Source organism: Sus scrofa, chromosome 4 (assembly GCF_000003025.6).
Source record: "Sus scrofa isolate TJ Tabasco breed Duroc chromosome 4, Sscrofa11.1, whole genome shotgun sequence".
NCBI classification, from domain to species: domain Eukaryota; kingdom Metazoa; phylum Chordata; class Mammalia; order Artiodactyla; family Suidae; genus Sus; species Sus scrofa.
In genome coordinates, this window is record NC_010446.5 from 84,584,106 (window position 1) to 84,608,555 (window position 24,450).

At 47.2% G+C, this 24,450-nt stretch overlaps 1 protein-coding gene and 1 long non-coding RNA gene across 2 annotated transcripts in view; one reads left to right on the top strand and one right to left on the bottom strand.

The window, feature by feature from the left end:
- The window catches only part of LOC106508330, a 52,513-nt gene extending 38,542 nt beyond the window's left edge, over window positions 1–13,971 (bottom strand). The window contains exon 1 of the long non-coding RNA XR_002343367.1: window positions 13,844–13,971. This is a non-coding gene — a long non-coding RNA (uncharacterized LOC106508330). The remainder of the gene's footprint in view (window positions 1–13,843) is intronic.
- Window positions 13,719–24,450, top strand: part of FAM78B (family with sequence similarity 78 member B) — a 107,237-nt gene continuing 96,505 nt past the window's right edge. The window contains exon 1 of the mRNA XM_021089485.1: window positions 13,719–14,083. Within this exon, the coding sequence (XP_020945144.1) occupies window positions 13,821–14,083 (263 nt within the window). The 5' untranslated portion in view covers window positions 13,719–13,820. The remainder of the gene's footprint in view (window positions 14,084–24,450) is intronic.

Sequence of the window (24,450 nt, forward strand, 5' to 3'; positions counted from 1 at the left end):
TTTCACTGGATTCTATGCATTTCATGTGCATTTGTGAATTGACTGCCCTCTGGGTAATCCCACCATAGGTAAAGGTGCTAGAAGACTCCCCAGCACCGTAGGAGCCCCTCTGACCCCTAGACATTTTAGGCGTCGCTTTCACCTCCAACAAAGCCTTCAGCATCCTTTACTTCTCCTCCCAAAACACTAATAAAAATTGAAAAGAGAAATATTTGAACTTTAATAGGTATGGCCAGCCAGGCCAACAGCCAGGAGCCTTTCGCATTTTACATGTTAGAAATTACCTAATCTCCCAGACACAGCCTGGTGATGGTGTGATGGTGTCTTCCACCTGAGGAGCATTGGGGGTCACTGCCTCAGTCTAACACAGCTGGGGTGATCCTTTTATTCTTGTGTGACATGGATCTTATCACACTATTTTCTCAGTCTGTCTTGCTTTTTATTTCTGCTTATATATCTTCTGCTTTACACATTCCACTCAGTTGTCTCCACATCCTCCTGAAACTTGGATGAAGTAGATAAAAATCTATTTTGCTTTTGCCTCTACTTCTTACTTCGAGAATTTCCTTTAGATTGCCTCTTTTCAGGTCCCATTATTCTCTGTCATCTGGAAAAGGAGTTGAATTCTCTCCCATTGATCATTCTTTTTTTTTTTTTCATTTGTTTAATGTCATATTTTAATTTCTTACTCTTTGAGAAGGAAATTGTTCAATCTTTCTATAACTTTGCAAAATGTATCAATTTTGGGTTTATTTTAGTTATTACCATAGATAGCATGCTTAGAAGGATGTTGGTTCAGCACACAACATAGAACCCGACATAGAGTCTGTGAGGATTCGTGTTTGACCCCTGGCCTCCCTCAGTGGGTTAAGGATCCAGTGTTGTTTGGATCCGGTGTTGCTGTGGCTGTAGCATGGGCCTCAGCTATAGCTCCAATTTGACTCCTAGGCCAAGAACTTCCATATGCTGCAGGTATGGCCGTAAAAAGGAAAAGGAAGGAAGGAAGGAAAGAAAGAAGGAAGGAAGGAAAGGAGGAGGGAAAGGAAGGAAAAATGTTATCCCTGTGAAGTGGCTTTTGATCTCCAACAGCCACGAAGAACAAATAATAAACTTTGTTTAATGCTTTCCAGCATGAAAATTAAGTCACAAGCCTGAGGACACAAGCAGAGCGGGCTTAAAGCCCCCTAAAAATAGTAATGGTAATAACAATATCTGACAAAGTGGTAAACGCTCATATACACACACTTTCCAACCAATGGCCCTCTTCAACTCTTAACAACTATATAAGGTAAGCAGGGAAGGGCAGTTTCCAGCAATAATACAAAGAATAACTGGAGTTCCCCTCGTGGCTCAGCGGAAAAAAATCTGACTAATATCCATGAGGATGCAGGTTCGATCCCTGGCCTTGCTCAGTGGGTTAAGGACCCGGTGTTGCTGTGAGCTGTGGTGAAGGTCTCAGACACAGCTTGGATCTTGCATTGCTGTGGCTGTGGTGTAGGCCAGCAGCTACAGCTCAGATTTGACCCCTAGCCTGGGGGAAATCTCCATATGCCTCATGTCACTTCTCAACTCTTGGCCTCATTCTAACTTACACAGTTGTTTGCCCTTTAATTGACCCAGACATGGAACTCGGACTATTGTTTAATTTACAAACACGCACACACAGGCACATACACACACACGTATACCCACACGCAATGCCTTTGTAAACAAGAAAGACTGTATTTAAGGTTTTGCAACAAAGAGGAGTGGGTTTTTTACATGAAAAAATGATGCAAACCTTCTACAACTGGATGGACATTAGACCTCCGTCTTCTAACGGGCAAGTCTTCCTACTCATCTAAGCAGGCCACCCCTTGTCTTCTCCTCCTCCTCGTCTTCCCTTGGTTCCATTCTCTGCCCATCACCCCAGTTTGTATTCTTTACTATTGGAGAACCAACTAACATCTTTTTAAATTATTTATTTATTTATTTTTAGGGCTGTACCCATGACATATAGAAGTTCCCAGGCTAGGGGTCAAATCGGAGCTGCAGCTGCCAGCCTACACCACAACTCAGGATCCAAGCCGCATCTGGGACCTACACCACAGCTCACAGCATCACCGGATCCTAACTCACTGAGCAGGGCCAGAGATCACGGATACTAGTCAGGTTCCTAACTGCAGAATGACAACGCATACTCCTATTGTTTTTTTAACTGAAGCCAAGTAACATCTTTTTACCAGGTCTCAAGTTCCTGTGGTCAAATTCTCATCTTTTGCCCCAAGCAGTCTATCAAAGTGTTTCCCAAAACAAAAACAGGAGGAAATGGGTACTGAGCCATGAAGATAAGCTTTTCGAATTATGAAGATAAGCTTTGCGAATTACAAATACAAGCAAGGAAACTGAGGCTCAAAGGCTTTATTTATGATACTACCTGAGATCAGTGAGTTGATATCATTTCCAGGTCTCTGTCAACTGAAAGACCCAAAGCCTCTGAGACATAACTTTCCAATAAAGCTCCCAGTGCAAGGCCATGGGCCTATTTTAAGACATAATCAATTGTGCTTCAAACATTTTGGGGAAACTGTATGGCCTTCTTCACCCAGCTCTGTGGGGTGTTTGTGAAGTGAAATTGATGTGTGACCTGCGTGATACTTGTCTCGTGTTGGTACAGGATTCTGGGTGTTGTCTCTCATCGCCTCAGGAAGTGTAAACATTAATGTTATTTTGCTTCCACTGTGCGGGTGATACTTACTGAGCAATACAGATAAAATTAGTTTCTCTTCCAGTAAACACAATACCCAATTTAAAGAGATTCTCTGTTTTTTTTTTTTTTCCTCCCCTTTTGTATTGTTTTCTCCCTCTACTTCTCATCCCCTTTATTATAATGTGATTTGGTCTTGCTTTCCATTCATCAATCAATAGTTTCCAGCAGTAATAAAAATAAATACATGTTCCAAATGGTAAACGTTCACAAAGACTTCTACCCTTGTGTTCTATTTATTGAGCCTGGACTGAGGCCAAGGAATTTTCTGAGTAAATACAACACACATTAGAGCACCCCATACAAGCAGTCCCTGGGCCTCCACACACTAGCTCTGCACAACCTCCTGTTGGATCTCCAGCCCTATGTCCTCAACACAATTTAGATGGGGCAGTCCAGGAGGGATGGGACCCAGATTAAGGTGGAGATCCCACAGCCAGTGCTGAGATCCCACAGGGACAGCATGGTGGCAGGGGGCAAAGGGGGGCAAATCCAGGTAGGCAGCACGAGGGAAGTCTGCAAGCAAGTACCATCAGGGTTCAATCACTAAGGTGAGGTTTGGGGATCTCCTTGCTTCCCACCAAGGGAGCAAGGGAGTGTCCAGAGTGAGATAGGGCAAAAAACAAAACAGGAATTCCCATCGTGGCTCAGTGGTTAATGAATCCGGCTAGGAACCTGAGGTTGCAGGTTTGATCCCTGGCCTTGCTCAGTGGCTTAAGGATCTGGCATTGCCGTGAACTGTGGTGTAGGTCACAGATGTGGCTCAGATCCTGCGTTGCTGTGGCTCTGGCATAAGCCAGCAGCTACAGCTCTGACTGGACCCCTAGCCTGGGAACCTCCATATGCCATGGGAGCAGTGCCAGAAATGGCAAAAAGACAAAAACAAACAAAAAAAAAAACAGAGTGAGATAGGGCAACAACTCCAGAAGGACTGGGACACCGGGCAGGTTACCAAGATGAGGCCCTCAGCTCTTTTAACATATATTTTGTGGGGAGTTCCTGTCATGGCTCAGGGGAAACAAATCTGACTAGCATCCATGAGGATGCAGGTTCAATCCCTGGCCTTGCTCAGTGGGTTAAGGATCCGGCGTTGCTGTGAGCTGTGGTGTCGGTCGCAAACGTGGCTCAGATCCCGAGTTGCTGTGGCTGTGGTGTAGGCCAGTGACTACAGCTCTGATTCAGCCTCTGGCCTGGAAACATCCATATGCTTAGGAGGGTGGCCCTAAATAGAAAAAAAAAAAAAAAAAAAAAAAAAAAAAAAAGACAAATATTTTGTGAACAATCACTATGTGTTGGGCATTGTTTTGAAGGCTGAGGAAATAGCCATGACAAAATTAAACATTGCTCCTACCTTCATGGAGCTTATAATCTAACAAGGAAAATGGATCATAATTAAATAATTAATCCAGAAAGAATTAATTACTTTGAGGGAAAAAGGGGGCTTTAAGGATGCACAATAGTGAGAACACTGGCTGGGTCTGAGAGTCAAAAGCATTGCTGAAGGAATGGCATTTAGGTTGAGCTTTGAAGGATGAGTTGGCCACATAAAAAACATTTGCCAGAGAGAAATGACCTCAAAGAAGAGGGAAATCAGCATATGCTGGGTAGTCCTGCCTTTGAAATATTTGTTAATCACCCACTATAACCTGGGTACTGTGCTGAGCATTTGGGACACAATGTGAACAAAAAGGCAAAGCTCCCGCCCATGTGGAGCTTACATATTACTGGGATGGAAAGTGGAAAACGCATGGGGTGAAAACTGGACAACACTAATACCTCAATATGGCTAAATGTGAGTGAGACATCTAGGAGATTAGGCTGTGGGGTAGGAAGGGGCCAGATTATAGTCTTTTTCATCCCATGGGGGAGCATGGGATCACAAGGCGCCACTTTGCTGGATTCTGTAAAGGTGATGGCAGCCCCTTTCTCATCTTCGTATCTCCAGTACCTAATACAGTGCCTGACAGATGGCAGCTGCTTAGCATATGAATGAATGAATGAATGAATGAATGAACGGCTTTAGACAGACCAGTGAACAAGGAGAAGTGTGCTTTAGAAAGATACTCCTCAGAGTTCCCACTGCAGCTCAGCCAGTTAAGAACCCAACATAGCGTCCATGAGGATGCAGGTTTGACCCCTGACCTCACTCAGTGAGTTAAAGATCCTGCATTGCCACAAGCTGCAACATAGGTCACAGATGTGGCTCAGATCTGATGTTGCTGTGGCTGTGGTGTAGACTGGTAGCTGCATCTCCAAGTTGACCCCTAGCCCAGAAGCTTTCCTATGCTGCAGGTATGCGTGTAAAAGAAAAAAAAAAAAAGTAAGATAATCCTCAGTGTAATGTAGAAAATGGGATTGAGACAAGTAGACCAGCTAGAAGGAATTGCAATTGTCTAGATCAGTAGTTGCCATATAGGTTTGCCTGTTTGCTTATTAATTATATACATCAATACCACAACCTTGATATAGTTACTTATAAAACATACACAAATAGGAAGTTTATTATTTTCTTCTGCTGCTCCAGTGGAGAATGTTCTGGAGACCAGTGCCCTGAATGATGAGGACTGAATGGTGGTAAAGGCAAAGGAGTGGAGAGGGGTGTGTTGGAGGTCAAGTAGGAGCTCTGATTCCCACAGACCAAAGAGCTAGACAGCCATTGGCTCTGAAAAGAAGGACTGCACATGGCTAGACAATGCTGTCGAATTCCTGCTTCAACAAATTCTACTATCTAAATTATTATCTGGCCCATGTGGAGGAATCTGGTCAAACACACCTCACCCTAGATTAGTTGGTGTTTGGGAGGATAACCTGAAGGTGGAAGGGAGAAGAAGGGAAGGTGTCTAGAAAAAATCTTGAGGAGTTCCTGTCATGGCTCAGCAGAAACTAATCTGATTAGTATTCAGGAAGATGCAGGTTCAATTCCTGGCTTCTATCAGTGGATTAAGGATCCAGCATTGCCATAAGCTGTGATGTAGGTTGCAGACACGGCTCAGATCTGGTGTTGCTATGGCTGTGTCATAGGCCAGCAGCTATAGCTCTGACTGGACCCCTAGCCTGGGAACCTCCATATGCCGCATGTATGGCCCTAAAAAGACAAAAGACCAAAAAAAGAAAAAAAAGCATTGAGACCAAAGCAAATCCAGAGATAGTGACTGCCTTCTGCTGAGGGTGTTTACTGTGAGTGAACCTCCCACCTGGGGCCTCAAGCTGTGCAACCAGTTTTACAGTTTCTCCCCACCAGTCATGAATCTGAAACTGATAAAAGAGAGGCAGTAGTCAGGAGACCCATCCATACTGATGACTGATCCACTTTGGAAATTCCTACAGGCAGGAATGGTGTTTTCTCCATCTGCCCAGATTCACACTGCCCATCACCTACCCCAGTGACTATGCTCTCTCTCATTTATTGAGTACCCCCATATGCCAGGCAATGACCTAGGTAATTCACATCTAGTTAACACAGTAGCCCTGTGAAAGAGACATTGTATTCTCTCTGTTCCCATGCTATAGCCAAGGAAAACAAGGGTAAAGAACAATGATATTGTACTGATAGAATTTGTCCAAACTGAGATTAGGACTCAGGTATGTCTGATTCCAACTGTATTACCTTTTCACTACACCTGCGTCTGCCTCTGACAGACACTGGGAGCCACGGGCTCTGGTCCCAGCCTCCCTTTTTGGGCCTCATGGATCCCCATGCCTGCCCTCTCAGGTGCTATGCTCAGCTACAAGAAACTTCCCACTGCTCCCTAACACACCATCCTCTCCATCATGCATCTCAACTTGAATGCCAATATGCTGGTCCACGGACCGCATTTTGAATAACAAGGACTCAGAAGCTCACTATAAATGCAGAATCTCATTTCTTTCCCACCTCAGACCTACTGAATCAGAATCGTTAACAAGATCCCCAGAGGATTTATATGTGCATTATAATTTGAGAAGCACTGATCTCAACTAAAAATACTCTTTCTTTTATTCCTCCCCAGACCACCCTTTACCTGATATCATTTGCACATTTACTATGTGCCAGGCACTGTGCTTAGAACTGAGGATGCAAAGTCAAATGAAATATGAGGCACACACTCAAGATGATGATAACCTATTCATGAGAAAGACATGTAACTAAATAAGTATTTTGCAAAGTGCGAGTGCTATGAACCAGGTAGGAAGAGGCTGTAGAATCTTACATGCTTCACTATCTCTAAGCATCATTATGACACCAGAGACCAAGAAAAGGCTCCAATGATATTTCCAGAAGAAAGTAAAGGAGAGAAGGTAAGAATAGAAAAGGAAGGAAGGAGAAATGATAAAAAAAAAAAAAGGAATTGCTCCAAACTATAATTCTAAAATGACAACTCAAATAAGATATACCCTTCAGTGACTTCCCCACAGGTTGTCTTCGCTTGGACACCTGGATACCCTGATATAAAGATCCCTGTAGCCCCCAGTCCACCAAACTCTCCTTTTCTCATGTGATTTACTCGGACGATGCTGTTATCATTCATTAAGCAATAAGCCTAGAAATCTGGATTTATCCTCGACTCTTCCTTCTCCTTTGATCTTTCTCTAAAGCAATTAAAATTTTCTGTTATTCTCAGAGTTCCCGTCGTAGCACAACGGAAACGAATCCGACTAGGAACCACGAGGTTGTGGGTTTGATCCCTGGCCTCGATCAGTGGGTTAAGGATCTGGTGTTACCGGGAGCTGTGGTGTAGGTTGCAGACGTGGCTCGGATCTGGCATTGCTGTGGCTCTGGTGTAGGCCGGCAGCAACAGCTCCGTTGGGACCCCTAGCCTGGGAACCTCCATATGCCATGGGTGCAGCCCTAAAAAAAAAAAAAAAAAAGAAAGACAAAAGACAAAAAAAAACTTTCTGCTATTCTTTTCATTCCTGCATTTATTATTCAGTGTCCAACGTATGCTCTGAGCAGGAGTTCAGAGGTAGAAAGGATCATTTTCAGCAGAAGTGCTCACAGGAGTTCTTACGAGAGAGAGTCACAGTGTACGGTCAGACAGAAATTGGAATTCTGGGCTAGCCACTTGCTAGTTGTGACTTTGGGATAATCCCCTGATATCTTTACACCACTATCTGTAAAAAAGGCTAATGATATTACCTCACAGACTGAAGTAAGGAATCAATGAAACACATTATTGCTATTATCACTGTCACAGAGCAGGGTTGGCTATGAACATGTGGTCAACCATGCAGCTTAAAAAAAGGCAGAGAAGAGAAAAGACTAGAGACCAGTTGAGGGAATGGTGAATCACCTGCTGGGTCTGTTGGTGGGAAAAGAGGGGAAAAAGGCTAGAAAGGCTTCTTGGGGTCCCATCATGGAGCACTTCAATACCAACTCAGGAGATCTGCAGTGAATTTGATAGTAACAAAAAACACTGTCTACAGTAGGGGGAATCAGGATCAAAATTTGCTCTGCCTTGATGTGTGTGGGGAGAGTGGCAAAGATGGAGAGAGAAGAGTCTTCAGCTCGAAACGAAAGTCAGGAGGAGGCACTCACTTGTAGGAAGCCTACACTGAGACAAAGAAGCTAGTGGCATGTCCAAATGGAAAAATCTAGTAGGCAGAGGGACATTCAGGAAATGTTTGGGCTGAAGGGACAAACTTGGAAGACATCGTAGAAAATCATAGTTAAAACCAATAGCATGGGTAAATGCCCAGAGGGAGTTCAGGCAGAGGAGGAAGGACCCTTAAGAAATATGACCCTGGGGGAAGCAGGAGAAGCAAGAGGAGTCAAGAAAAGCCAGAAGGTGAATTCTGACTTGCAGAATCATGGAATTATAAGAGCATCAAGCTCCGCAGATAAGGACCCAGAAAAGGACTTTGTGGCAGAGACAGGCATGAGTGACCTTCAAAAGGACAGCTCACAACCTAGGGCATTCTTGGTAGTCTCTGCAGCCTATTGTAATGTGAGGCTGGTGGGAAAAGGTTGATAAATCTTGGCTACTTGAAGCAGGGGCTGCACCTTGGGGTGAACACATTCGGCAAAGTAGCCTGAGTCCATTGCCAGGGTCTTCAAGTAGAGCTTAGCCTAGCCTGGAAGGGAAATTGATTACTCTGATTTGAAATGCTCCATTTACTACCCCCCCCCCCAAAAAAAGAGTTGTTTCTTTAATCCTCTGCTCCTGGACTTTGAGGATCCATTTAACCTCTTGCCTGCTTTCAAACCATCTAAATTAGATAGAAATTATCTCCATTGTACGCAGTTCCAGAGGTAATTGCTCAACAACTTTTGGTAGTCTGTTCTACAGTTTCAGAAAACCCTTGCCAAGGTCAACTAGAAAAATGGGCCATTGTGACCGAGAGTTTCTAAAAAGCTCACTTGACAATTTGAGCCATGAGTCAACCCATAGGAAAAATAAAGTCAGAGATCGCTGTGCTTCTGGAAAGACTGAGCGTGGGGTCATCAGCCTGGAAAGACTGAGCGTGGGGTCATCAGAGGCTGAGGGAGTGGATTCTAAAGGGGCAGCAGAGGTTGGCATCCTGGAGACTATGCTCTGAGGCTCTAACTCAGGGAACTGAGAGGCTCTGTCATGTGCAAGAACATCAGAAGCACGAAGTACAAAGGAGTGTTTGTGCTGTGCCCTGAGAATAAACTTGAATGAAGTTATTCACAAGAAATGATTGTCATCTAGGTCCTCTGTCATTGAAGTTTTTCTATTTTTTGGTGTCTAGGACTGATAATCCTTGAGATGGTAGATAGTGGTATATAGTGCTCAAAGACAAAGGGCATCACTTTTACATCAAGGAGGGATGCTGGGGGAAAAGACAGTGGGTAGACAAAAAGGTACCATGCAGAAAGAAGTAGAATAAAAATATATGCTGGCTGTAAGTAAGGAGACAGTGCTCATAGTTAAGTTACGGGAAATAGCATTTTATCGGATTGAAAAAAAAAGTAAATTTAGTCATTCAACCATTTATTGAGCAGCTCCTAGGTGCCAGGCAATAGGATGGGCCACAGGACATGATGACCCATCTTTTGGAGGGGTGTACCACCTATTAAGGGACACAAATGTGAGCAAACATCTGTGAGAAAGCAGGAAAGGTGCTGACAGAGGCAGATGCATCATGGTGCTAACAGGGACAGAGGACACAACTTCTCCAACAGAGAAAGAGAAACTTAGAAGAGCAGCACAGAGACATGGTTGCACTGCTGAGTACTTGGCTTTGAGCTACATGGAGTGGCCCATTGGCATCTGCAGACTGAATGTTCATGGATAAAAACAGTCTCCACCAAGTGATGTGAAAATTCTCTATCGTGAGGTAATTTGCTGAGATACAAATGCGAATGGCCTGCTAGGTGGCTGGAGCGTACTTGCCAGTCACTTACTAATGGCTTGCCTGGCATTTGTGTCCCAGCACAACTTAGCTCTTCTCTTCTCATGACACCTGTGTAGCAATTCTCACACTGTGATTGACTTTTTTTTTTCTTTTCAGAGTCAAAGAAATATGGAGTTAATAAGGCACAGATGTAATGAAGTAAAGAATTTATTTTAATGGCAAAATTTATTTAAGAAGCTTTAGAAATTACCTTGGCCCCATATTTATAGAACCATTAAGAGTCTTAAAAAGATCCCTTACATTTTTCAGTTACACTTTACTGCTTTTTATAGTGGAAATTATATGTCATGGTGACATTCATGATTCTGGAGACTCATGAAGGTCATGGATGAGCCCTTTGAGAATGTCAAGGGTCCACGTCTGTGAATAATGAGTTATATTTCATCGGTACTCTACGGGATATAACATAGTCTCATTTTAAGTTTGAAAAATAAAATATATTCTCCTTTATATGATTTTCCTGTAATTTGGAGAAGGCTACTCTTGCCCTTCTCTGTTTATGAAGATTTAGCATGTATTACCAGAAGACAATGAATAATATTTATCCACAAACCTGCAGCCTGACAAAAGTTAAATCAACAAAGGTAACTAAATTCCCCTGAACTGAAAGCTTTCTCTTGGTCTAGTTCCTAAAACCTAATAACCTCTAAGATTCCAACTCTGGCCCCCTCCTCAAAATACACTCAAACTTAACACGACAACCTCAGTCTGTTTCCACTTCTGTCTTTCTGTTTCAGCTATTAAGATCCCATGTATTTAATTGCCGAAGCTGGAAAACACAGAATTGGCCCAACTCTTCCCCCAATATCTAATCAGCTACCAAGTAAATTGACATTACTCTTAAATGACTCAAAAACCATCAGGCCTTTCCAGTCCCAATGCACTGCCCTAGCTCAGGGCTAAATCATCTGTCATCACAATATCCTGGCAGTGCCTCTAACCCGTCCTTCCTCTATCTGCCAAGTTGATGGAGAGTAATTTTTCTCCAAATGCAAATCTTGCACGCATTAGTTTCCATCAAAGATCAAAATATGGTCCTATCAATAACTGGTTCTTGGCCAGTGAGTCTGATGCCCACAGTTTCAACATAACACTTGGAGAATTGCATTGACTATGAGCTGTTTATTTCCCTAAACATGCTGTGTTCCTTCATACTTCATGCACTTTGCATTTACCAATTCTCATCCTATACCACCCTTTCCCTCATCTCCTCTTGGCAAGCCTCTACCAGACCTTCCAGATCCAATTCAAGTGCCACTACTTCAAGAGAGCCACATGTAAATCTCTTAGTGGCTCTCTTCTCTGGGCTCCTCTGGCTACAAACTATTAAAGCATGTGTCATAGTTTACAGCAACAACTTGTTAACTGAGTTATCTTCTCCAGAGATCCACAAGCTCTTGTCTTTGAATTCTAGTACTTAGCACACTGCTTGGCTCCTGCCAGGCAGTTAGTGCCTGATGAATGGAAAGGACCTGTGACTGAGCTCTGTGGCTATGTGGTAAAATGAGAGAAGGGTAAAATGTTATCAAAGGGCAAAAACTGCTTTTTTGTTAACTCCAAAGTGAATCAAGTTTCCAGGAAAGTTAAAATAAGGATGAAGAGTGCTTTTAGATCCAACTGACTTTTAAATTACTCATCATATCTGTCCTAGCTAAAGACTAACTCTAGCCAGTCTCCTGTGCTGCCTAAGTCAGAATATTTCACGCTTGGACACCAGATCCAGCGAATGCTCAGTGGTAACAGAAGAAATTCTTATAGAGAAGCTACCGGCTTTGTAAATATAAATGTAAAAAAGATGCTCCCTAAGAATATTTGCTAATTTTTTTTCTCTTTGCCATATTAGACCACAATATCCAACTCAGGGCATCATATGTATACAATGTCCAATATCTATGGTGGCAGCTTCCATAAGACAATCACAATGATGTTGGTTTTTGTTCTCTTAGTCATTACTCACAGACAACTATGTGCAGCTACTATGTCCCAATCACGACGCAGTGCTCTGGACACGCAAAGAAAAGAATAGATCCCTGAGATTCCAGGCTTTCTGTAGGATAGATGGATTACTACAGACAGATATCCTGGACTTGTATTATTAAGCAGTTACTATTTTAAATCCAGCCAGTTCCAAAAATGTTCTCATGTTCCTCTTGTACTTAGCAGGTCACTGGATACCTTGGGTAACCTCAAGAAGGCGGCTAAGCATTCTAATCCAGCTAGTTGGTCATGCAAGGTACAACCTGTCTTGGGAGGCAGCTACATTCAAAATGCAGTGTTCAGGGTATGTCCACTACTGCTCTAATTCCCCGGCATGTGGTGGGGGGTTGTTGAAAGAGTGTTTTCTAAGGAGGAAAAGATCGGATGAAGGCAGGGGATGAGTAAAAGCTTGAGCTCGCGCTTCGATCTACACTCTTGGCATTGTGGTGACTTGGTGTTAGAGCACGGAAGGACTCTTTGGGTACCCTCCCTATATACACGCGTGGAAAGAAAATCTTCCAGAGCAAACCCAGTCAGGGAAAGATGTAAATTCACTGCATTTAGCACCATCCTGGAACACAGGCTTCAGCCTTCTTCAAGGTAAAATACTAGGGGATCTCAAGCCTAACTCTAAGAAACGATATTATAAACAGCGGACCAATCTCAGATGTACTTGCTCCCCTACCTTTAGGCTGCCCCAAACATTCACTGTCGGGTTCCCACTCAGACTCTGGACAGCGCCCCACCCTTCTTGGCTCCATCTACCCAACCCAGGCTGGGACCCCAAAGGCCTCACGCCCACCCCCCCACACCCCGGGCACCGCCCAACGCAGCCCCACCCCCGCCGGGCCCCACGTGTGGAGCCCCACCCCGGCGCTGGAGGCCCTTTAAACACCCCCACCCTTACACTGTACCCCCCCACACACACCCGGACGGCAGCCGGAGAGGGACAAAACTCATGGCGTACAGCCAGTTTCCTCCGTGGATCTCGTCCAGAGCTGCCCAGCTCGTGGGGCCCTCCACCCGGGGCCACAGCCCCTTGGCGCCCCCAGCCCTCGGCGGCCGGGCAGAAGAGTTGTCGCCGCGGCCCAGCTGTGGGGCGGGGCCGGCGGAAGCGCAGGTCTCCGCCGCCGCCGCCACTGCTGCCTCCTCCTGCCGCACGGGCCGCCCGCTCGCCCGCCGCTGGGTGCGCTGCACGCGGGGGGCAGCCGCGGTGCAGAGGTTCATGCAGCGGCGGCGGCGGCGGCGGCTGTTGCTGCTGCTGCTGCTGCCGCGGAGGCAGACAGACCCGGCGCTGCTGCCGCCGCCGCCGCCGCCGCCCTCCCCCGGCTCCATGCCGCCGCCACTGCCGCCTCCTCCTCTCCGGCAAGGGGCGGGGGGCTCCGGCCCGGGGTGGGCACCACTCCTCGCAGTGCCGCTCCCCTCCCTGCCCTCCGCGCGGGCCCTGGAGCCGGCGGGGGCGCCCGCCGCCTCCTAGGAGCGCACGCTCTGCGCGCCCTGCCCGAGAGAGGGGGCGGGCGTGGGCGGGGGCGGGCGTCGGGGCAGCGGGGGACCCCGCGCGGTGCGAGAGGAGGGGGCTAACTCGGAGGATGCCCGGCAGCGGTTCCCCGCTCCTAGGCGCGGGCTGAGCCGGACTCGGAGCGGGCGGCGCGTCGCCATGCCGGTGTGACGGGCGCCCCCGGCTGCCCGCGCGGTCCCCGGCGCTGCCCCACACCACGCCGCGCCGGCGCCGGGCGGCAGGATGGGCTGTATCCAAAGCATTACCTGCAAGGCGCGGATCCGGCGCGAGAACATCGTGGTGTACGATGTGTGCGCCACCATCGACCAGTGCCCCACGCGCATCGAGGAGACCTCGCCCATCGTCCTGCGCTACAAGACTCCCTACTTCAAAGCTTCAGCCCGCGTGGTCATGCCCCCCATCCCCCGCCACGAGACCTGGGTGGTGGGCTGGATCCAGGCGTGCAACCAGATGGAGTTCTTCAACACCTACAGCGACCTGGGCATGTAAGCAACCGGCCGCGCGGAGACGGAGCTGGGTCCCTGGCCCCAGTCTCTTCTCCTCACCCCGACCGTCCTCCCCAGCTCCTTCTTACTGCTCTCCCCGTCCTCTTTCTAAACCTTCCTCCCGCCTCCTCTTCCACCTCCCTCCTCCCTACGCTTTTGTTTCAATGACAGGGCGGGTGTGTGTAGGGAGGCTCCTCGCGAAGGCATTTTCTCGTGGTTTGCTTCTGACTCCCCGCGAACGCGAAGAGAACGGTGAGGGGCGGGCAGAAAGCGGTAGAGAGGGTTCGAGAGGCGGAGACGGGGGCGGCTGGCAAGTGCCCTGGGAGTTTCGAGGCGCCGTCTGTGCTTTGTGAGGCTTCCTGGGAAGAGTTTGGGGGGACCTGTAGAGAGGAGTGGAGTGGGGTGCCGGGGGCGCAAGGGCTGTGCCGCGCGTCCTTTGGAGAAACCCGAGCGGGCTTGGAGGAGAAGCTCCTGGGCGTTCGGACTAGACTTGGTAGTTCTGCTCTTGTCCCTCGGGACAGGAAGCCTGGAGGAGTTTCCATCCAGAACCTTGAACCCGGCAGAGCTGCCTCTCCGGCTCGGCGCCCTCTGGGCGAGTTCTGGGGTGGTGGGAGAGGGAAGGCACCGGGCGCGTCCCAGACGAGCAGGGTTGATGGCCTTGTGCGAGCCGCCTCTGGCTGACGTGGTTGCAGTGTTTCCGGTGCTCGAGGAAAGTATGGGTCTCTTTCGGTCTAGGGTCTTTACTTCAAAACTTTACTAAATTGCGACGCTGGAAGGGATTCCTCGGCGCCCACCGCCGGAATTCTGTTGGCAAGCTGGGAGCTCTCCAACTTCTTTCAGCAGCGCCGTTTCCAGCGCACTGGGCTGGGCGGCTGCGGTTGAGACCCGGGATAGCGGTGACTCCTCTGCCACCAGGGGCCGACAGCCTGCCCCAGAACTGCAGACAGTCGTGTCCAGGACTTTTTTTATTTACTAAATTTTCATAACTCCCTGCCAGCCTCCTTTCAGAAGCAGTTGTCAGCTACAGTGGCTAAAAGGTTTGGGGCCCACATTCTACCTGCTGTTACAGTGTAGGCTAGAGCACTCTGATTAGCTTGCAGCCTATAGGGAAACACTTTCCTGAAAAGTCACCCTCATTTCATTTATTAATCTAAAACTCTAGAGTTCCCAAGGTTCAGCTTTTGAATATGGATATAGAATGGGGGAGTTTCCATTTTAAAAGGTCAAACTATCTTTTTAACAGCAGTTTGCAGGCTTTTTATTGCACTCTGAGAGCCTGTAAGTTAACACTAGTCATAGGTGCTAAAAGGAATTTTGACAGGTCGCTTTGTTTCTCCCCCCCTCCCACCCCCACCCCAAAAAGCTGAACTTTTCTCTTTAAGCATAAATGCTCAATGCTGGAGGAAGCTCCTTCCTAGTGAAGATGTGTGACAGCCCAGTTTCCTCTGTGCCTTTGCTCATAGAGTGTTCTTGTCTTTCTGGAAGGCAGCTGGATGTGAGAAATGGGGGACATATTATTTTGGGTGAATCATGCCATTTAAAATCAGACATACCCTCAAAAGAATGATTATATCTGAACACATATGTCTCTTGAAGATTTTTTTTTTTAAAGAAACCCATTATTTCCAGCCAAGTCAGAGAAAGCCCCAGACAGGACAAGGGTGCCCTCTCTTTTGTCCTCCTGGCCTGGCCTTAATGGCAGTGTGCAGCCTTGCTGAGGGCAGTAATTGCAGTCTGGGGCCCCTCTGGAGGAGGCTAGGAGGGACTGAGCCAAAATAGCCTCACTTTTCCCAAGACCGCACAGCCAAGGCTCTCTGTTGCCTCACATTTCTTGTAAATTAGTAATCCGAAGGCAAATAAATCATTCTTTCCATAAAAGAAAATATATTCTGCCTCAGGAGAAGCAGACCTGGTTGTTGAACTTCCTTGACTATGAGAGGATGTGTCATCATGGGAACCCACTTTAATGGGCATGAATTGGTGCCTGCTCAGAGGGATTATTCCTTGACCTTCCTTGCTGATGTCCTGCCTTTGGGATTTGAGGGGGGGGGAGTTTTGCCTTTAAACTACCACTTTCAGTATTTTAAGATTCTTGGTTTTCATGTTGTTGATGCTGGAGAGCAAGAAATCATCAAGCATTTTATTCGAGATCTGGGTTCAGGGTCTACCTGTCTCTTCATGACTTCAATATATTGATTGCTATATGTTTAAGGCCATTTTGGAGCCCAGATTTGATTGAACCAATTTCCACCAAATGTTTCTGCCCTGAAAACTTTGCCAATGTAAACTTTTTGATGGAAACTCACAGTGCATGAAAGTCACACTGTCATCTATTAGTTATTATGTCCACTTTAGCCAGTACCTTTAGTAGAAAAAGCACCGCAGGCTGGATTTTTACCCCTGTGCAGTGCTCTCGTTATATGAAGCCTGATACAATGAGAGGGTGTAGGTTAGAAAGCTGCCTTTTCAACATCTAACAGGGGCTATGCCAGAGGAAATCTGAAATTTAAAGTGCCAAGGGAGTTCCCATTGTGGCTCAGAAGGTTATGAACTCTTGACTAGTATCCATGAGGACGTGAATTCGATCCCTGGCCTTGTTCAGTGGGTTAAGGATCTGGTGTTGCTGTGAGCTGTGGTGTAGGTCTCAGACTCAGCTCAGATCTGGCATTGCAGTGGCTGTGTCATAGGCCCCTAGCCTGGGAACTTCCATATGCCACAGGTATGGCCCTAAAAAGCCAAAAATCAAATAAGATGCCAAGAAATGTCTATCTATAGGTTTAAAAGAAAATGTGAGCTTTTGTAGTTTAAATTCTCAACATTCTCAAGAAAGAATAGGGTTCTAAAGGAGTATTTGAAATATTTGATGATCAGGAAGGCCAGAGCTTAATTTAAACTTGAACTCAAATGACTTAGAACTTCTTCCAATGATTCCATAGGAAGCAGGCTATCAGTGCTTGTGGCATCCATTTATTTGGCCCCAGTGAACCCTGTTGATGCAGCCCTGCTGAGACCACTTCAAGGCTTCATCGTTCAGGGAGGAAGGGCCACTGGATTTCCTCAGTCAACCTATCAATAAACAAATATTTACCAAATCCTTCTGGTGTACCAGCTCCAGCAAAGAAAACAAAGGAATAAGCACTCAGCTTCACTGTTGCTCAGTGGCATGCAGAAAAAGGCAGGGCTCCCAAGGGTGTAGGAAAAATGCCAGAGAGATGGACGGGGGACCAGGCAGGGTTTTCTAGATGTGTAAGGACTCAAGCGAGGCATGGATAAGATTCAGTGAGACAAGGAGGAGGAACTAGTTCTAAAGGGGAAAAAGCAGCAGATGCAGAGAGGTAGGAAACTAAGATAAGGTGTTTTAAGAGGGCCTACATAAGCGATAGTGGAGCCTTCAAAAAGAACAGTGGGAGAGAAGGTCCACCAGGTCTGCTCAGGAGGGCCTGAGACAGTATGATCTGGAAAAGAGAAGGTTGAGATCAGGTCTTCTTAACCAGAAGAGTATGAGGAGGCTCTTCATACCTTTAACATGCCTCTAGGGCATACAGGAAATTTTCTGTAAAGGCGTTAAGACCGCTATGATGGAACAGTTCTGAATGCTAGGCTATAGGACCCAAAAGGTTTCCTGAGTGAGGTTTGGGCAAGAATGGGGTTCGTGCCCTGGCCTCACTCAGTGGGTTAAGAATCCGGCATTGCCGTGAGCTGTGGTGTAGGTTGCAGACGCAGCTCGGATCCTGCGTTGCTGTGGCTCTGGAGTAGGCTGGCGGGCTACAGCTCCAATTAGACCCCTAACCTGGGAACCTCTATAAGACAAAAAGACAAAAAAAAAATTTTTTTTAAATAAAAATAAAAAGAATGGAGTTCATGTACCAAGACTGAAGGAGGTAAAGCCGAGGTCAGGGGGAGAGCCAGCAGTGGCTAAAGATCCTTCCCATCCCCTTTGAGCCCATGTACATTGTCTTCTAGAGATGGGGGGAACGCTCTGGTCAGCCCAGGGCTGATGGTAGGGAACTCGGAGAACCGTGGCCCCTGGGTGACACTTGAGCAGGTCAGAGCTCACTCCTCTCGTTCAGGAGATAGCTCCTGCCCATCTCACTACTCCTCTTTTGAGCCAGTTGAGGTTTTGACTATACCTAATCACCTCTGTTGCCTGCTCAGTTCCATCCAAGCTGGTTTCTGTCTGTTCCAAATTTGTTTCCTGCTCAGTTTCGCCTGGAATTTCCATGATGCCAGATCCAGCACACTTCTGAGACACTCACTTTTTCATCAGTATTCCACATAGTTGTCAGCATCCTGTGTGTTGAATCACTTCCATCATTTAGCTTTCATGCTATTTTTCTGGCTATTCCTCTATCTGACCTCAAAATACAGTTCTTCAGGACATTTCTCATTCTATACTGGCTACATGGTAATTTCATCCATCCCAGTGGCAGCAGATGGTCTCTGTGATATGCAGTCACCTGCAGTGTAGACGTTTGTGTCTACGCACAATTTCCACTTGGCTGTCTGAAAGACTTCTCAAAGGAGCTTAATGTATCCAAACCTGCACTCTTGATCTCCGCCAGAGCTCCCATGCTGAAGCTGCACCTCTGCCATTCTTTCCCATCATGGTAAATAACACCTCCAATCCCTGGGTTACTGTAGCTGAAAATCTGTGTATCACTCTAGATGCTTCCCCACACATCCAGTCCATCTTCAAAGCCTGCTGATCCCGTCTCCCAGATAGCTCTAATCCTTGCATCTTAGCACATGTCACCATCAACCATTATTTGCTCCAACAGAGGATTTCTGATCAAACTTGCCACCTCCACTCTTGCCCTCCCTCCAGATATTCCCCCGTACAATAGACAGATTGACATTTCACTTTTCTTTTCTCTCTTTTTTTTAGGGCTGCATCCACAGCATATGGAGGTTCCCAGACTAGAGGTCAAATCAGAGCTACAGGTGCCGGCCTATGCTACAGCTGCAGCAACGCCAGATCTGAGCCTCATCTGCAACCTGTGCCACAGCCCAAGGCAACAGCAGATCCCCAACCCCACTGAGCGAGGCCAGGGATGGAGCCCGCAATCACATGATCCCAGTCAGATTCGTTTCCGCTGTGCCGTGATGGGAACTCCTAGAGTGACATTTTAAAACACATAAATGCTGTCACTTTCCTGCGTAAACCCTTTAATGACTAATGACTTCCCATTGCAATCAAGATAAAATTTGAAAGTCTCTTATCACTCTTTAAATTTCTCTTCTTAAGCCCTGTGAGCCTTTTTCCATTTCTTCAAAGGAACCAACTTCATCCCACTTCTGAACTTCTCCATGGACTGCTCTCTGCCTGAAATGCTCTTCTTGCCCACCCTTTTCTAGCAAATTCTTACTTCCTCGTTCGTTACCTCCTCAGAGAGGCAACCCTGAGTCCACCGTTTAAATTAGACTTCTCCTGTTCTTTTAGTTGTTACAGTTAGTAAGCATATAATTGTATGTTTATTTAACATCTGATTCATCTGCTGGAATATAAGCTCCATGAAAGCTGATATCATATCCATTTTATTCTCTATGAACAGCGCTTGGCCCATAGTAGATGTTCAATAAACATTTGATAAAAATAAATAAAGGAGCCATTTTTCTGATCTCGAGTGGTCTGGGTCTTTTTTTTTTTTTTTTTTTTTTTTTTTGTCTTTTTAGGGCCACACCCACGGCATATGGAGATTCCCAGGCTAGGGGTCGAATTGGAGCTACAGCTGCCGGCCTATGCTACAGGCACAGCACCAGGGGATCTCAGCCATGTCTGCAACCTATACTACAGCTCACAGCAATGCCGAATCCTTAACCCACTTAGCAGGGCCAGGGATTGAACCTGCATCCTCATGGATCCTAGTCAGGTTCGTTACCGCTGAGCTGTGATGGGAGCTCCTGGCCTGGGTCCTTTTCAACAAACCCTGTCTTTTCAGAATTGACTTTTCATATTAAATCTAGGGCTAACCCCACAGAGCTCTTGAACCCTTGACACTCCAGCAGTCACTTAGGACATAAAGAGTTTAACTTCAATCTGCTTTTGTGTCTTTTGTTTGTTTGTTTGTTTGTCTTTTTAGGGCTGCACCTGTGGCATATGGAGGTTCCCAGACTAGGGGTTGAATCGGAGCTACAGCTGCCGGCCTATGCCGCAGGCACAGCAAGGCCGGATCCAAGCCACGTTTGCAACCTACACCACAGCTCACAGCAACACCAGATCCTTAACCCACTGAATGAGGCCAGGGATCAAACCCAAAGCCTCATGGTTCGTAGTCTGATTCATTTCTGATTCGTTTCCACAACTCCCTGCTTTTGTGTCTTTGATCTGCATTCTCCCACCAGATCTGCTGCTCCTTAGCCCAGGGCTTGTGTCCGTCACTTCCTCTGTCTCCCTGCAGTGTTCTGAACACCGGGAGTGGAGTTCAGCAAGCCCTGAGGCCTCATCCTCATGCCACCTGCTACAGAGTGACATTCAGTGTCTGTCCAAGGATATGGGATGTAGAAACCTATTAGAGCACAGTTCCACCTGCATCATTAACTGGTGCCCTGAATGCCAGGACTTCTGGAGGTGATAGCCCTTGCCATTGCTTAAATACCTTGTCCAGTAGGGTCATTGCCCTGAAAGCAAACGTTTGTCTTATTTGTGGCTGCACATGCAGTGTGGCTTTGACAGTGACCCTCAATGGTCATAGAGATGACTCCAGGCATTTTGCTTTTTGGGACCAGCTGGGCTCATCTGTCTAGGGAGCTGTACCTGGAGTCTCCAGGTACATTGTCCAACCAGGTCCACTGCTCCTCAGCACAGGGCTCACATCTGTCACTTCCTCTATCTCCTTATGGAGACTTGCACCAAGAGCCGTCCCCCATTCCTGTTGCACCTCCAGTCAGGGAGCCTCATGATCTGGAAGTAGCCAGAGCTGCTCCTCACCAGAAAAACAGGGGACCCCCCCCTCCAAGTCCCAGAGCATCAGATGAGAAAGCAGGATCCAGTTCCCTTATTAAAGTCCTGAGTGCCCTTGAAGGGGAGGCAGCCTAACCCTTTGCCTCTAATCTTCTCCATCTCGGCAAAAGAGGAGCAGCAGAGGATTAGCTAGTCTTATCAGGAAGCATTAAGCTCACTGGAGATAAAGCACAACTCTGGAGTTGAAGGGGGGTGGGAGGAACAGGGGAGGAAACCAATGATTCAGAAGAGAAGTGCAAAAGTAAATGGAAGTTCACAATGAAATGTAGTGTGTGTGGCCTGGGATACTGCGTGGGCTTGAGAAAGCAGGGACGGGTGACTACTGCAGGATGTCAGCCACCTTCCACGTGGCAGCAGAGGTGCATGCTGTCTTGGGGGCCAGGTCTGCAGATGCTTTGTGTTCCAGGTTAAAGAAGGCTGGCAAGAAAAGGAGTTCCTGTCGTGGCTCAGCATAACAGACCTAACTAGTATCCATGAGGTTCGATTCCTGGCCTCTCTCAGTGGGTTAAGGACCCAGTGTTGCCGTGAGCTGCAGTGTAGGTCGCAGACACAGCTCGGATCTGGTGTTGCTGTGGTGTAGGCCGGCAGCTACAGCTCTGCGTGGGAACTTGCATATACTGTGGGTGTGGCCCTAAAATGACAAAAAATAATAATAATAGTCATAATAATAATAAAAGAAGGCTGGCAACTGAGTAAGGAAATTCAGAATCTGGTGTGGGGCACAGGATCCCAAGTGTCCCCTTTCTTTCTGATTTGTTATCACTCTGATATTGTCTGGCCCTCCCTACTACAACCCTGGGTGCTAGATGTTATTATAATGCCTGATAAGGAAACCAAGGCTCAGGGGAGGTCAGATGGTTGGCCTGTGACCACCCATCTAGTAAGTGACTGAGCCGAAATTTTGTGAGAGGGTGGGGCCTAGAGAGCAAGGACTGGGTCCATTCATTGCTGAGAAGCTCATTTCCTGGGAGCAGTCTCCTTAACTCTCAGGGATCCCCAAGTTGGCCCATCTGGGCTGCAGGTTTTAGCCCCATGCTGCCTCCTCAGCATCTTCCCTACAGGTCGCATGTCAGCCTAAAGGGGCACCCCACAGCCCTGGTAGACAGTCACTCAGACCGTGTAGGTACTGGACTTGTGACCATGTTCATTCCTCAAATTCCAGCCAATTGCTGTTTGGATAGGTGCTTAGGAGGAGAAAGAGGACCCCCTTTTAGTAGTGGGAAAGACCCCTGGCTCTTCCATCAGCTCATTGAACATTCCGCTGACACCCAGGAATTCTTGTGCTATTAGTCCTCTTTCCAAGCCCTCCTCACCCTGCCCCAGGCCACTGTATTAGCCTGTGGACCCTGCTTCCTCAGTGGCTCTGCCACAAGCCAGTTGGAACTGTTCGCTGTGCCAGTTGACGATATAGCTGCTGGCTCCCCAGCACAGGGATTCGAGTCAGAAGACTTGGCTTCCTTTCCCAGCCGTGTGGCCTTTGGCAGATTCCTTCACAATTTAGTGTCTAGTTTGCATGCATGTAAGTCAGCATCAAACAGATCTGTCTTATCCCTTTGGCCGGGGGTCAGGAATCAAGTGAGATGAAAACTATAAAAGGGTTCTCCAAATGGTAATGTATTGTGCACCTGTTGGTTTTTTATTAGTATGAAGTATGGCTGTTAGTACTACTAAAGTGCGACTCTGGATCAGTGTCAAGGAACAGGGAGGTCGTGGCCCCCAAGCAGAGAGGAACATTCACACTTTGGAGAGGGGTCCCTTAAGCATCAGCCACCACTCCTCCACAACCCCACTTAGAGCCGGAGGGGAGGATAACAGTTCGCTTTGTACGTTGGCTCTTTTCCATTCATACTCAGAGGAGGGTCATAGCCTAGTCCCACCCAGAAGTTGCCCTCCCAGATCTGCTTCATGCTGTGGACTCTGGGCAGCATCCAGGACCCTGTCCAGTCCCAGCCCTTGGGTGCGATGCCTGCCACTCAGCCCATCCCACCCCAAGCCCTCCCAGGGTTTCAGTACCCATCAGGCCCTGGATGAGAAGCCAAGGACTTGAGGTTAGGGTGACACCAGAGCCCATAAGCCATGCTGTCTGTGCTCAGGAAGGTCTGGGGTTTCCAGCCTGGGTGGATGATGAGACCCACACCTGAAATAATGTGTATGTGAAACTATTTCTAAGATATCTTTTCCGGTATATTTTTAGTAAATCGTTAACATATATTTTCATGATTTTGTCTCTGTATAAGGGAACTTCCCATAATCCTAAAATAATCATGAAACCTATTTAGGGCAACTGTTTTTTTTTTTCCCCATTTTAGATAAGCAAGCTGATTAGATAAGTAATGTGCTCAAGGTCATTCTGGCAGGCCCTGGAACAATCAGGGCTCCCAGCTCCTGCCATAGCGCCTTCCTGTGCCAAGTGCATGGGCAGCCAACCCAGGACAGGAGGTTGGGGATGAACAAGGTTATCCTCAGGGCTGTGGACATTGAGTACCTCGGGCTCAATCTGCACGTGGACACTTTGGGGGCATCACTGGAATAGCTCAATGTGTTCAATAAAAGCAAAGGGAAATTTTCAACCTGTCAGATTAAGGCAGAATAAACAAGGCCATGTGCCACCTCATGGCACCTTGGTGGGGTACTGTGACAGGCCTGCCTCCAAAAGCCTCTGGATGGCTCCCCCTCTTGGGGCCTGACCTTTCCAAGCTGGCGTGTGGGCTGTGTCCGGCCGGGGTGCTGAGAGGCTGTCAGAGGTCTGGCTAATGGGAAGCAATAAATCAACACCCTCAGTCAGCAAGCTCTGCAGCATCCTGAGGGGGCAGGCAGGCCAAGGAGGTCAAGGCTTGTGGGCAGGGGTGGTGACTGGGACAGCCTTTGGCAAGGCTAGGAACAGCCCGAAATAGGCTAATGAGGTGTTGCCTTGCCCTGGGCATGGGTGGGGTTGAGGGGTCAGCAGGGGGTAAGTGAGGGGAGGGAGAGGCTCAAGGGGATTCTGAGAGAGAAGGATGTGGCCCACTTGGCAGAGCCTCCATTCCAAAATGGTAGCCTCCACGCCAGAGCCTGGGGAACTCACTTCAAGACCAAATTTTAAGTGACTCAAATATTTGAGACTCTGTTTCAAACTTCTGTAAACAACCTTCACCTTTTTTCTTTTTTAAGAAGGATAAGAAATTTGTGCCAAAAAATAAACCCAAACTCCTGTTGAAGATTTCTTCTTGGCCTTCAGAGCCAGGGAGCCTGTCTTGCTGGGACACTAGTACACTTTAAGGAGTGGGCAGGTATCTGCTTTTTTTTTTTTTTTTTTTGGTCACCCCATGGCATGTGGGGTTCCTGAGACAGGGATCAGATCCAAGCCACAGTTGTAACCTATGCCATAGTTACAGTATCATCAGATCCAAGCCACAGTTGTAACCTA